Raw genomic sequence first — 14,934 nt, 5'->3', positions numbered from 1 at the left:
TGCTGGACCTTGGAATCATCTGGAAGAGACCTGGAGGCCATCCCCAGTGCGCTAATGGTGAGCTGGCAATGTTTAACCTGAGCCTGACAGCCTCTCCTTTTTGTTCTTCTTTCTTCCATTTCAGATTGAGAAAATCATGAGCTCTATTGGAGAAGGGATTGACTTTTCTCAGGAACAGCAGAAGACCTCAGGTATTGTACTAAGCAGCCATTTTCCATGTGAAACACAGACCTTTGGCTCCTGTCTGGCTCAGGTTTTTCCTCTGACACAGAAGACAGACATTTAGGGGTTGAGAGAGGTTGGCCTTGGACTGCCTCATTCTCTTATAATTCAAAATTTGATCTATCTAGACAGCCCATCTAGCTGAGATTTTTAGAGCCATGACTCCTTTTATATATTGCAAGGGAAAGTGTACACATTGAATTTTAGGCTGTCTCCTAGGAAGCTTTGTCTTAAAACATGAACAATCGTTACATAGTCATAATTATTTTTGTAAATGAAGGTTTTCTCAGATTGGCTTAAATTTGAGTGCACCTCAGTGTGGGTTTCCCCAGCATCCTGGGCAGTTCTCACTAATGCTTTATGAGAAAGTGGCTCTCATTTGCCTAATCCATGACAGCAGCAGAGCATTGGGTTGAACTGGAGGCCTCAGACTCTGAGCCTGCATCTCCCAGTGGGTGGGCTTCGCTGTTTCCTCCTTCTGTCTGTTTCACCATTTTCCATTTACTTAGTTATGCATCAGTTTTACTCCAGATCACCACTCTTTGGGCATTCTTTTCATCGCAAAGCCCTAGGGATGAAGCCTGCCTCTGTTTTCTTTGTTTGAAACAGGGAAATTAGGGAGGCATAGCTGCTCTGTGTGCCTTGATAATAGAATTGGGGTGTGTTACCTGCTCAGGTGAAGTGGCATTGTCACAGGTGCTTCTCAGTGCCACTCTCACACCCTCTCCCCAAGCATTTGCGGGTCATCCTATGGGGTTCCTGGGCTGAAGGGGCTCAGCAGGGGCCTGGCCTCTACCCCTTACTGAGGAAATGCCTCTCTGCACTGACTGGGCGGAATTCCTTGCTCACTTGGGAGGCTCCATCCAGGATTGACTTCTCAGCCCCAGTTGACACCTCTAGTTCCTCCATGGGCCTCTAACCCCATCAGGAAGTCTTACAAGTGGGAGCAGGTTGCCCAGTGGGGACAAAGGAGCTGCCAAGGCTGTGGGACTTGTGGAGAGAGCATGGGTGCTGGAGCCTCACCCTGGGCTCAAATCCTGGTTCTGGACACATAGGTATCTTGGGGAAGTCACTTAATCTCTCAGCCCCCAGTTCCCTATCTACAACATTTGGATCATATACCTACCTCATAGGTTTATTGGGAATGAGTAACATATATAAAACCTGAACTACAGAGTACCTCAGTAAACAGCAGCTATGCTCATTTTGGTCTGTGAAATACTTACTTATATCGAGAAACCTAGAGAGGAGAGGATCTGCTCCCCTGGCTTGTCTCCATCTGCCAGTTTTCAAACTGGGTTCCTGGAGCTACCCTCCCTCCAGCAGCCTTGATTCCGTGGGTTCCAGCAGAGATGGCCCAGGTGGGTCTGGTCCATCTTTGTCAGTCTGAGATTATGTTTGGGTCTGCAGCACTCAGTTCAGTGGAAGCTGTTTTCTGCTTCCCTGTACCTGTCTGTGTCTGAGCACTTGCGTGCACTTGAGAGTTTGGAGTCAGAAGCAGGCTATTACCTCTAAGCTCTGATTGGTCAGGAGTTGTGGCTTCTGTAAGTGGTCTTCTCCTTGGAGGCAGTGACACTGAACACTTGCCTTGCCTTGTGGGTCTCACCTGCAGGTTCTTGCCCCCCATAAGCCCATGAGAATGGTGAGAGTTGGTCTGCCTACCCCCTTAGGTTTCTGGGTCCCAACACACAGTCTTGTTTTAGTATTGTTGAGTTGAGCCATCCTCCATACTCCGGCTTAGGGAACTCTAGAGCAGGCACATGAGAGTGACCACCTGAACAGAGGGTGCATCCACCCATGCTTCGGAGGCCCAGCCGCTGTGTCTACACTGCTGCCAGGCCTTGAAGCATGGAGAGAGTGAGCTCATGTCTGATGGGTCAGGAGAAAGGGGCTTTCCACAGGATACTGGAGAGCGCGAGCCTTTGGCTCAGAGCAGAATTCTTGTTTATTTTGATGGTTAGTGTATCAGGGTTTATATTGTTTTTGGGTTTCCGGATCTAGGAGAAGAGACTTGGGCTCTGGGGTTGCCAGCCTGGGAGGAGGAGCAGGCCCTCCAGCATGCAGCCCTTACCTGAGCATGGGATCACCTGGCATGACTGGTTAGCAGAGGACCACATCCTGAAGGGTGAGATCCCATCTGGCATTTGAGTCTTACGACTCTTTTGGGTCATGTGCCCCTGAGCTGCCAGTAGTTATCCGAATCCCCAACACACATGTATTACAACTTATCCCACTGTCGGAAGTCCTGGGAGGGGTAGCCTTACCATTGGCCCAGGCTGCTCTGGCTGGTTTTCAACAAAGGCCTGTTCTGTTGAGTGGAAGAGCATAGTTGGCATTCTTTTGCTCTAGCCATTTTAGCTGTTGAGTAGCTGTCAGGCACAGGCTTTTTCTGGGGCCTGATCCCTTGCACACGAGCCCTTCCTTTGCCAGGACCATCTAGCCTGTTGGGATGCAGGTGTCCCGGCATGTTTAGAGGGTGGCAGGAGTGCCTGGGTTTTTGTCTTTGCAGTTGCACTCGGGGTTTGGCCCTGGCTTCCCCTTGTCCTTGGTGTCTCCCCTCCAATGCCCTTCTCCTCCAGACTGTGAATAGCTAGCTCTGGGCCTGGCACTCCCCCCCGGGCTCTGACGGGCCCTAAGAGAAGGCTCTTCCCACGTTGTTTGGCACATTCACCTGAGGAATATCAGATACAGTGTCCTTATTTTGTCACCTGTTTTTGTGATACCCTGTGGCTTGGTAGAGAAGCACAGTCATTCCTTAAGTGGTGAATGGAGGGTCACTTAATCTGTGGGCTGTGCCTTGAGGGCAGTATCATTCCTCTGTCCCCTCTCGGCTGTCCTAGACACAATCAGCCAAAACTAGTAGAGTGTTCTCTCTCTGTTCTCCTTAATAAGCTCTATCCAGCCCTTTGAGCTGAAGGTAAAGTTTGTCTCCACCTTTCATGTGCATGTGTACCGGCCAGCATCAGCTGCTGGAAATCTGTCATGCAGCTCAGATGCTAGTGCTGTTTCCTCCCTTGGCAGCAGCAGCTTCGGCTCCGATGTCCGATCCCTGATGTATTTTCCTGAGCGTGGAAGGGAGGGGTGGAGAGGGGAGAAAGGGGAGGGACAGCCATTATGAGAGTGAGCAAGGACTGTAGAGCGACAGCAGGCAGCGTGGAGCCCAGGAGCCTTTAGACAAAGCATTCTGCGGTGGTTCTATAAGTGCACACATCCTCCGGTGGCAAGCAGAGCCACAGCTGCCCAGCTGGGGGATTACAAGCAGGAATGAATCAGCAGCTGGGGACACTTGACATCATGGATGCACAAGAGCCTGCCGCTTAGGCTCCCGGAGCAGCCAGCCTCACCGAAGGGCAGGAGAGCTCAGGTATCCCAGCCCTGGCACCTTGGAGGTTGCTGCAGCGTGCATCAGGAGGCCACCCAGGTCCTGGACTGCCATCTAATCTGCAGAGGACTGAGGAGGTGGGAGCCTGGGCTGCTGGGTCACCAGGGCCTCCTAGATAACCAAGCCAGTTGCCCTTGATCTGCTGTGAGGGGCAGAAAGTGCCGGACAACAGAACAGCTTTCACCAAGTCAAGAGTTCTCTGGAGGTGATGTTTTTATAGTTGGTTCTTCTTTTTCCTTCCTTGCACCTCTTTTTTCTCCCATTCTCTTTTTTCCTTCTGTTACCTGTTCTTGCCCATTAGAACCAGAGAAGTAGGTGGGATTGAGCATTCAGCTCAGAACATCCAAGGTCTGCCGAAAGGGCTGAACTCTTCCTGCTGGCACCACCAGGCTCCCCTGTCCTACCCAAGAAGCATAGCACATAAATGTCCTCTCTCCCCTGCTCATCCTTAGAGGAGAATGGCTCGATCCGGAGGCGCTGGGACAGTTGCTGTCTGTCACTCATCCAAAGAGGAGCAGCGTAGTAGGTGAACAGACTGAAGCTGCCACAGCTCAGCTGACAGAGCACCAATTCCTTTTTCTCCTTCTTTTACCTGGCTGAATTTTGTCATCTTTAGCCAAGAATTGGGTCTGCTTTCCACCCGAGCAAGCAGGCGAATCACGGGAACAGCCACTATCAGAAGAGGAAAATGAACGCCCAGCCCCCACACAGCAGCCGGGCCTGGGAAGGCAGCCCTTCAGACAGCGCCCTGGCCCAGGCACTGCCTCGTCCACCAGCGGCTGGAGTCTAACGTGAACTGGGCTCCACCGTGCAGCCGGCGGGGTGCCATGGTACTGTCCCGGCAGAGCCACACCTGAGCCTGGTCCCCGAGCTCCGGTCCATGCACTGCACTCAGCCCCTCGCTGCCTTGTGCCTCTGAGCACAAAGGGCTGGTGGCCATGGTGTGCTTATTCCGGGACTGCTGGGGGAAAACAAGTAAAAGTCTCTTTTCTCCCCCTGCCGTGTCCCATGCCGCTTGGGTTGCATGTGCTGGGGCCCCGAAACAGCCGCGCAGCTTCCCTCCCGGAGCCCTCGCTGTGTGCCTGTGGCCTCTCAGCTGCATGAAGATGTGTGCTCTCTCCTGACCAGTTTGTGCTGCAAGGTCGCAGAACTTGCCCCTCGCCCATAGACCCACAAGGGCTTCAGAAGTTGCATGGATGTGAGGCCCTGCCCCGGCCCCCTCTAGTGCCTGCAGAAACAGACTTCCTGAAATACCTCAGTGTGAACACGGACCAGGAGTTGACCCCGAGGCTACTGGGGGTCGGCTCCCCCCGACCTGTAGGCAGAGATCGTGCATGTGCCACCACAGCTCTGGAGCAGCTCAGACTGAGGGGGTATAGAGGGCGTCCACGCCCAAGTTTGGGAAGTGTGTGTGCAGTGCCAGGCTGCCCTGCCCTTGGCCTGTACATGGAAGAGGAGCTGTGGGCCCTCTGCTCTCTGCTCTCTCATATATAGTCTGCCTGCTTTATGGTAATGACTATGATGTGGCAGTGCCATCTGTCTTCCTCTGAGTGCCGCTGCTACCGCCTTAATGGTTTTTCCCTTTTCAAGCGTCTGCCGATTCCTCTCTCGTCAGGTTCGCGGACGCTGGAGCAGAGCGTCGGGGAGTGGCTGGAGGCGGTGGGGCTGCAGCAGTATGAGAGCAAGTTGCTTCTGAATGGCTTTGACGATGTCCGCTTCCTGGTAAGTGCCTGTGGGCCTCCTCGAGGGCAGGTGCTGCTCCGTGGAACCGTGCTTCCCTGGTCTCCCTGTGGTCCCTGCTGGAGATTGAAACAATACATAGACCTGTATCCCAGGGAGGAGCTGACTGAGGTAACTTAGACATCCAGGAAATCAGCCAGGTGTTACGTGCCTTCTTTCTAAACTCTCTCCCGCTCTATCTCTGCTCCAAGAAACATTCTTTAGGGAGAGCTCTTTGTAAGTCTGCATGCCAAGAAGAAGGGTACCTGACTGCAGACCTCTGCCTCCTCCCAGATCTCCCCCTCAGACCCCAGACTGTGTGTTGTACAGTGAGGCTTCAAGGCCATCTTGTTCTGGGTGGGACACCAGGAGTTTTGGTGGACAGGACAGCCAGGTCCCCTCTGGTGACTCCGTATCCCGTCTCAGCTGGATGCTAGAAGTTTCCTTTATTTCCCAAAACTTTGCTGTCAAGCAAGTAGTCACAGAAGCAAAGTGCCTTGTCTCTGGCAAAAAAGCTGCTTCTCTGCCCAGCCCAGGCTGAACATCTGTGGTGGGGAAGAGGCTGTGCAAGCCTTCTGTACCCATGACCTCAGACCAGAGGAGAGGCTGAGTTGGTGGTTTGAAGGATTGGTTGCTTTTCTGAGGTATAATTTTGTATTGTCTTCTTGAAACTCAAGGGGTTAAGAAAGGGGAAATCCTCAGGGTCTGTCCTCAGGCTCCCTGTGAAATAGGGGCCTGGCCAACACCCTGGGCTTAGGATCTGGTGCTCCCTCTGTCAGTCCAGAAAGTAGCTCAGGGCAGGGAGCCCATGACTGTCCCTCTCCTGGAAGCCCTCCCCAAGACATCTTCATGGGTTGGGCTGGGGTAGCACAGCCTGGGCACAGCCAAGCCAAGGGCTTTAGCTCACCTCAGAGGTAGCACCAGCATTGTCAGGGCAGGCATTTAACACAGCAGTGATGATGAGAGCTGACACTTCTCATTAGTGCTCACCATGCACTACATACCGGTCATAGTGGTTTGTATATATTAGCTCACTGAATCTTCTTAGCAGCCCTGAGATGCATGCTAATATTATCATCTCCACTTTCCAGGCACAGTGCAGTTAAGTGGCTTGCTCATGTTCATGCTACAAGTAATTGGCAGGGTAGAAATGTGCACCCAGACACTCTGGGTCTGAGGCACATGCTCTAAACCACCATAGTACTTGCCTTTTCTTATAAATGGATAGATATGGGGAGTGGGAATGTAATCACTTTTGTGCTTTAAGTCACCTTGTGGCGTGTGTTATCTCAGGACCTTGGTTTGAGGTAAATCTAGCAAACCATTTCCTGTCCCTTCTCCTTGCTTCCTGGCAGGCCTGTTCCCTGCTGTCATGATTCCTGGGAACACAGTCCTGAGTTGCCGTCACTCTCTGAAACAGATCTCTACCCCACTACCTTGGTTAAGGAGCAGTGACCATAGTCAGCCCAGAGCTCCCACCCGTCCCCCACTTTCCAGTGTGGGCCTCCCACTGACATGGTGGCATTTGGTTCCTCCTGAATACAGCCTGCCCAGGGAGCTAGCCTGCAACTTCCAGGAAGGACCCTGGCTAGGACAGCTCACCTCACCTGGGCCATCTCCATCTCCACCTCTCCAACATTAAACCACTCTTCCAAAGTCAGCACTGGGCCAGTCACTTTTCAGTTTAAAAATATCTGAGGTTTTAAAATAATGAAAAAAAATTTTTTTAATTTAAACTGGGTATATTATGGTTCCTGTAACCTAACTCCTGACTCATCATATTCCTTGGGGAAGGCTGGCAAACTTGGGGTGGAGCAGGGGGTTCAGCCAGCAGGGGGGCCGATTAGCCCCTGGTGCTGAGTATTGCCATTTCCCTCTCTGAGCGCACTCCTTCACCGCAGTCTGGCCATCAGGCAGGTGGCAGAAGGTGGTGATGGACCCCACGGAGTGTCCCCTCCCTATGCTTCATTAGTCTAGAGACTGAGCTCTGGACTTCACCCTGCCTTCTGCTAGTTTTGGAAACGGTGATCTTGCAATCCTTGAATATCCAACTCATTTAAAACCACTTCCCTGCCCTGAGAGGTAGCTGGGTGGGCCTCTGGGGAGGTGTTGCTGTGGGCCAAATGTCCATACGAGATGCTGGGCCTCTGTTAGAACAAGTCTGTTACTGTTTCTATTCAGGAAGGACAGTTGTCAAGAGAGGCCAGCAGCTCAGTCCTTCGCAGGCCCCTCTTGGTGTCCTGGGTACAAGCGTTCTTGTCACAGCTCTCAGTCCTGGTGGGGTGGCTGGCAGGTAGAGTCTGTATGAAGAGGAATGTTGATTATACTCCAGGGGAGTGTGTTCCTTCAGACACCTGGAATGGCCTGACTAGCCATGCTGAGCATCCTAGGTAATGCATGTAAATTGCCAGGTGGGCTAGAAGGCTAATTAAGTCTTAGCAACTAGAAAAAAAGAGGGAAAACCACACAGGAAGAGGGCATTTTTGTTTAAAAACATTCCCTTGTTGTGTATGGTGTAACTTACATCATGTTATCTACGGGTATATCCTATGTGGCTTGGTTTTCAATAGGCTGCAGATTTTTCCCTTGGTCCTGAAATGCCCTGGAGACTCTTCTACAAGATGCTCAAGTAGCTCTTCAGAAGCCAGGCTCTTGCTGTAGTAGGAACATATGGAGACTGAGGGTGTTTCACAGATGAGGCATTCTGGGTGGAATTTTCCCTCTTGAGAGTCCTTCCTACATGTTTGTTGCAGGAAGACAAAGGGCATTTGTGGGATCATACAGCTCCCTCTCAGGGTGGAAGGAACTTCACCATTATGTGGTCTAATCATCTATGCCTGAATCCCCTCCAGATAATCTCACTGTGATGTTGTTCCAGTGACAGAGGATTCACCACCTTACGAAGTAGTAGTCCATCCATTCTCTGCACCGTGTAGGCTGAGCCAAAATCTCTTACCTTGTGGCTTCTCTCCTTCAGTCACGTCTACCTCTTGGGGCCACACAGAACACACTTACACCCTTTAGAAAATTGATGGCCTCAGTCATGGCCTCCCAGGTGCTGTCTCGTCTAGGTTCGAGGCCTCTTCCGCTTACTGTGTGATGACTGAGCTAAACAAACAAGCCTTTCACCTTGAACTTTTTTCACACTCTCTTGCCTGCAGGCAGAAAGAGCCTTTGATTTGCACAGGCCAGGGCACTGGGGGCAGCCAGGCTGATCAGCCTGACAGCAGGCCCTGGGAGCCAGGGCCAGGGAATCAGCTCACACATTTGCCAGCCAGCCCAGCACATTGGTTCATGCGTTATAGCCATCTCCATTTTCACCACACATCTTGTACACAGGAAATAGATTTTTTAGGTGAAGGGAGGAAATGTATTTAATCAGCGTGGAAGGAAGGCAGTGGGTGGTTGGCAAGTTTGTAGCTCTAAGCATGCTGGTACAGGTCTCTGTATCTAGGGACTGACCTGACCTCCTTTCACAGAAGTGTTGAATGTGTAGATGATGGCCCTTCTCCTGCTGGAGTGGTACATGGACAATTAAAAGAATGTTTTCAAAGAATGTCTGTTGTGGAAAAACAATCACCTTGGACTATTGAATGAAGAAATCAAACCACACAACTCCATATGCAACATGATCTTAATTTTCAAAAGAGAAGATATCTATGCACAGGAGATGCAAAGGAGTAAGCCAGGATGTTTTCTGCGGTTATCTCAGGAGGATTATGGGTGGCTTTATTTTCTTTTTTGGTTGTCACAGATTTTCTGCATTTCCTGCAGTGAATGGATCTGAAATCTGGAAAGCAAATAATGTAGGTGCCTTAAGGAATCTGATGGTCCAGCTAGGAAAACAAGGCACAGAACACAGTAAAAACAACGTAGCAGCCAAGTGTTAGGAGCCTTGTCTGGTGTGGTAGGGCTTGGAGGTGAGCACTGCAAATGCATGGGGTGAGGTGTCATGGAGTCGCAGAAGGAGCCCTTGAGACCTGAGGGGTGGAGGCACTGCCAGTGAGTGGCAGAGCCAGGAGGCTAAACCATATCTTCCCAACTTTGAATCACTGGCTGACACTCGCTGTCATGGGGGTTTGTAGCCCTGGGGAGACTGCAGGGAGAGGAAAGGCAGACAGGGGGACCTGAGCTCTCTGTGTTGAACCAGAGGGCAGCCTGAGTATAATGAGGGGCAGGACCTGACAGGCAGGAGAGGTGGGCTGGGCCGGGCCTGGTTGCAGGGGGCCTTGGTAGCCACCGTGGGTCCCCAAGCTCTCTGAGCCCTCAGTGTGTGTGAGGGTCCTCTGGTGGTGCCCCTCACCTTGGCAGAGTGCCTAGAGTCAAGGTGCACCATGGATGGCAGGGTGAAGTTGAGAGTGGGCGTGTGGTTGTGCTGGCTGGCTGGACAAATGGAAAATGGAAATGATCTCAGGATGGGTTAGAAACGGACTGAACTGACAAGCTTGTCACCTGTTACAGCCAGTGTCGGGGAAGCCTCTTGCTCCTCCTGTCAGTTTATGTCTCCACAAGCTTCTGTGTCGTGCAGATAGGCCCTCCACTGTTATCCTATCTGTTTCTGAGACTGTGCCGGTTTGTTCCCTCTTGTTGGAGGTTGATAACAGATGAAGAGGAGTGCGGCCCGAGAGAGGTGAAAGGCATAAGGTCAGGGAGGAATGCCTTATCTGCTGTCTTCTGGGAAGCTTTCCTGCCAGGTCCTGAGACCCTGGAGCTTCCCTGCATGTTCCTGTCCCCAATTCGCTCTGGAGTCCACAGCCCCAGAAGCCGGTTTCCTGGGTGCACTGGGGTGGTGCCCTGAGGTCCTTCCCTGCCTTCCCCCACTGCTTCCTCCTCCCTTTGCCTTCTCCCCTCTCAGCTTCAAGGTGCTAGAACTGGCCTTGAAGGAGGTGCCGCCTGGCTCCGCTGTCAGGATGCCTCCCTGCCTTGACTTGCTCTCCCTCTTGCCGCAGCCCGCCGTTCTCTCTGCATGGTGCCCTAGAAGCTTCTGCTCTGCTGGAATTTCCTGTGCCCCAGTGTGAAGCAGGGCCTGAGATGTGCCTCAGTTGGGCCAGTGGAGGCTTTGAAGGGAACACTCTCAGACAGTGTGGGTCCTGCCTCCTAGACTAATTCGATTCTGTGATCACTTGAGAACTTAACTCCTCATGTGTCCCAAGGGTTGGCATGGCACCAGGTGCTTTTCTGCCTCTGCTGGGCCCTTCTACTTTGGGACAAGTAGGGCTCCCTTTGGGGAGTCCCCTTTACAGTAGAAGGAAATTTTTTTTTTTAGTATCATTAATATAAAATCACATGGGCAACATTGTGGTTGGTTACTAGATTCCCCCCCATTATCAAGTCCCCACCACATACCCCATTACAGTCACTGTCCATCAGCGTAATAAGATGCTAGAGAGTCACTGCTTGTCTTCTCTGTGCTATACTGCCTTCCCCTTGTCCCCCCACCCAATGTTATGTATGCTAATCGTAATTCCCCTTATTCTCCTTCTCCCTCCCTTCCCACCCACTCTCCTGAGTCCCTTTCCCTTTGGTAACTGTTAGTCCATTCTTAGGTTCTGTGAGTCTGTTGCTGTTTGTTCCTTCAGTTTTTGCTTTGTTCTTATGCTCCACAGATGAGTGAAATCATTTGGTATTTGTCTTTCTCTGCTTGGCTTATTTCACTGAGCATAATACCCTCTAGCTCCATCCATGTTGTGGCAAATGGTAGGATTTGTTTTCTTCTTATGGCTGAGTAATATTCCGTTGTGTATATGTACCACATCTTCTTTATCCATTCATCTACTGATGGACACTTAGGTTGCTTCCATTTCTTGGCTATTGTAAATAGTGCTGCAATAAACATAGGGGTGCATATGTCTTTTTCAAACTGGGATCCTACATTCTTAGGGTAAATTCCTAGGAGTGGAATTCTTGAGTGAAATGGTATTTCTATTTTGAGTTTTTTGAGGAACCTCCATACTGCTTTCCACAATGGTTGAACTATTTTACATTCCCACCAGCAGTGTTGGAGGGTTCCCCTTTCTCCGCATCCTTGCCAGCATTTGTTGTTCCTAAGTCTTTTCTGTGTTGGCCATCCAAACTGGTGTGAGCTGATATGTCATTGTGGTTTTAATTTGCATTTCCCTGATAATTAGCGATGTGGAGCATCTTTTCATGTGCCTGTTGGCCATCTGAATTTCTTCTTCGGAGAAGTGTCTGTTCATATCCTCCGCCCATTTTTTAATAGGGTTATTTGCTTTTTGGGTGTTGAGGCTTCTGAGTTCCTTATATATTTTGGATATTAACTCCTTGTCGGATATGTCATTTACAAATATATTCTCCCATACTGTAGGATGCCTTTTTGTTCTGCTGATGGTGTCCTTTGCTGTGATGTAAGGGAAACAAAAGCAAAAATGAATAAATGGGACTACATCATGCTAAAAATATAGTCCCATTTATTCATTTTTGCTTTTGTTTCCCTTGTTCAAGGAGATGCATTCAGAAAAAAGTTGCTTATGTTTATATTCAGGAGATTTTTGCCTATGTTGTCTTCCTAGAGTTTTATGGTTTCATGACTTACATTCAGGTCTTTGATCCATTTCAAGTTTACTTTTGTGTATGGGGATAGACAATAATCCAGTTTCATTCTCTTGCATGTAGCTGTCCAGTTTTGCCAAAACCAGTTGTTGAAGAGGCTGTCATTTCCCCATTGTATGTCCATGACTCCTCTATCATATATTAATTGACTATATATGCTTGGGTTTATATCTGGGCTCTCTAGTCTGTTCCATTGGTGTATGGGTCTGTTCTTGTGCCAGTACCAAATTGTCTTGATTACTGTGGCTTTGTAGTAGAGCTTGAAGTTGGGGAGCATAATCCCCACAGCTTTATTCTTCCTTCTGGTATTTCTTTGGCTTTTCGGGGTCTTTTGTGGTTCCATATGAATTTTAGAACTGTTTTCTCTAGTTCATTGAGGAATGCTGTTGGTATTTTGATAGGGATTGCATTGAGTCTGTAGATTGCTTTAGGCAAGATGGCCATTTTGACATTATTAATTCTTCCTATCCAAGAGCATGTGATGTGTTTCCTTTTATTGGTATCTTCTTTAATTTCTCTCATGAGTGTCTTGTAGTTTTCAGAGTATAGGTCTTTCACTTCCTTGGTTAGGTTTATTCCTAGGAATTTTATTCTTTTTGATGCAATTGTGAGTGGAATTGTTTTCCTGATTTCTCTTTCTGCTAGCTCATTGTTAATATATAGGAATGCAACAGATTTCTGTGTATTAATTTTTTATCTTGCAACTTTGCTGAATTCAGTAGAAGGAAATTTGAGAACAATGTTCATGTCTGTTAATTTAAGTACACTTTAAGATGGCATTGGCATTGGTCCAGTGAACAGATCCTGTGATGTGGCTTTTGATTGCTTCCATCTCAGTGAGAGCAGCAGCAGAGGTTTCTGTCCTGGCATCTCAGAATGTCCCTGTGTTCATTTAGTCAAGCTTACCAATGTGCATGTGTGGAAATGGAGCCTGGAGGGCAGGCAATAGTCTCTGTCAAAGGTGCAGACCTTCTAACACACCAATGTCAGTTGTATCAGGTGTTCACAGGCCTCCTGAAGCCCATCTGTGGACTGCTGGGGTTCAGGGCCACCATACTCAGGACTCTTGGGTGAAGTCATTTGCCCAAGGCTGCTCCTCAAGCAGACGGCAGAGCTGTAACTAGAAGCTCTGACCTCCTGCTCTAGTCCCTACACGTCCCTTTCCCAGGAAGGTGCTGAATCTGGGCCTCAGGCTCAGTGTGTCCCTCCAAAGTCAGAGCCTGGCATTTGAGGCAGTGAGTTGGGCTGGAAAGTTGTAGGTATCAGACTGGGCCAGGCAGACCATCCCATCTGCCCACTGTGAGCTGGGGCCATTCTACAAAGGCTGGTAAGGGAACCAGATCCCAGTGGGCTCTTGGCACTGGCTTGGGGCCCACAGAAGCCCTGCCGGACCTGCAGCTGCTGTCACCACAGGTCAGTGGTGGTGTCTGGCTTCCACTGAAGTTCCATGAACAAGGACAGCCTGTTGAGGCCACAGTTAGGCAAAGTGGGTGGGGAAATCTCAAGAGAAACTCAAGGCTCTACTTACAGAGAAGCAGACTAAGTCAGGGGGTGGGTTTTCCTCCAGGTCCCCCTGTGTGATTTTGGGCAGGTTGCTCTGCAGCCCTGATCATCCTGTTCCATGGGATCTCATTTGACTGCTTACTTAGCAGGGGCATAAGCTCTGAAGGGGATAGTGTGTTACCTGTGGTGACATGTCTCAGTGATGGAGACTGACCATGACCATGTGTAAAAATGTAGGGTGGTTGACCTCAGATAAGGCCTCAGAAAAGCCGAGGACAGGTAGCAGCATTTCTCTGTGGGAAGCAGAGACTGGCATTGTCCTCAGGTCTATGAGGGAAGGCCTCCTTTGGGTGGTCTGAGGACCAAGCCCTTTGACTGCAGAGTAACTTGGGCCTAATCAATCTGTACTATTGATTTGGGGGTGAATATGGCACCTTGACCTCAGATAAGGCCTCAGAAAAGCAGTTGTTTGGGGTCAGCAGCAGATGGATGAAAAGATCTTATCTTGGTACAGAGAGAACAAGGACACCAAGAACCTGCTTGGGAGAACATGGGTCATAAGGGGTGTTGTTTCCATGCACCTGGGAGGAGAGTTCCCCTAATGCCTACGCCGTTGCATTCATCGTTGAGAGCCCTTCTCCTGAAACTGAAGGTGGAGAGGGCCTCCACCTTCGGGAGCTAGGTACTGGTAACACTTGTGCCTCTTCATCTTCTGTGGACGTAGTTGCTGTCTATCACCATTAGGTTCTGTTTCTGTAGGTGAAAACAAGTCTATGTTGAGAGGTTTCAGGTCGGGGATCGTTAGGAGAGCTGGGGCAGTGGGTCAGGTTTGAGCCACTCCTGTTGCCAAGGGTTGCAAGCTTTTCAAAGGGCCAGCCGTGAGCGGGGGTAGGTGTCAGTCTGGGAAGTCTGTGGCAGAGTCCCAGGAGAGGCACAGGTTATCTAGGCCAGGCAGCGGTGAACAGATGAACACAGGAAGGCTCACTGGGCACCTAGGTCCTGCCAGCACAACAGTGCTCAGCACCGTGGAATTCATTACCTAACCCTGCGAGGCAGATGTGTTTATTCCTGTTTACAAGTTTATAACTTTGTAGGAACCTTAAACAGCAGAAATTGGGATTTGAGCCCCGTTCTTATTTGAACAGGTTCTTCCTTTATACCATAGCGGCCTGGCATAGTAACTGGCCGGCCCTCAGAAAGCCCTCAACACCCGCATGCTTCAGGGGCATGGCTTCTCTTTGCATCATTAAGAGTTGGGGCCACGACAGTGAGCATCAGAGCTCTACCCTCTACCCCCTTTCTGTTCCCTTTCTCAGTGGCCCTTTCTGCTCTCCCCGGACCAGCTCCTCACGCCCCGCACCTGACTGCCTGGGTCAGGCCAGGAAGATGGGTGTGCTCACCCCCTCTCCCTCCTGGCCCATCTGTGGGGGTACGTTACAACCCCAATCCTCACAAGTCCATCCTAGCTTAGACGGAGGTCCTGTTCTGTGTTCAGCAATCCGTACCCCCAGATGACCGTGCCCAGGACAGCAGCTCTG

At 50.2% G+C, this 14,934-nt stretch overlaps 1 protein-coding gene across 6 annotated transcripts in view; it reads left to right on the top strand.

The window, feature by feature from the left end:
* Nucleotides 1–14,934, top strand: part of ANKS1A (ankyrin repeat and sterile alpha motif domain containing 1A) — a 296,375-nt gene that overhangs the window by 243,044 nt on the left and 38,397 nt on the right. For all 6 annotated transcript variants that reach the window (XM_057494084.1, XM_057494081.1, XM_057494083.1 and 3 more), the window contains 2 exons: nucleotides 125–191; nucleotides 5,220–5,326. In XM_057494084.1, the coding sequence (XP_057350067.1) occupies nucleotides 125–191; nucleotides 5,220–5,326 (174 nt within the window). The remainder of the gene's footprint in view (nucleotides 1–124; nucleotides 192–5,219; nucleotides 5,327–14,934) is intronic.

This window comes from Manis pentadactyla, chromosome 16, assembly GCF_030020395.1.
Source record: "Manis pentadactyla isolate mManPen7 chromosome 16, mManPen7.hap1, whole genome shotgun sequence".
Lineage (NCBI taxonomy): Eukaryota > Metazoa > Chordata > Mammalia > Pholidota > Manidae > Manis > Manis pentadactyla.
Note: the sequence above shows the minus strand (reverse complement) of the source record. Positions and strands in the feature narration are given on the sequence as shown.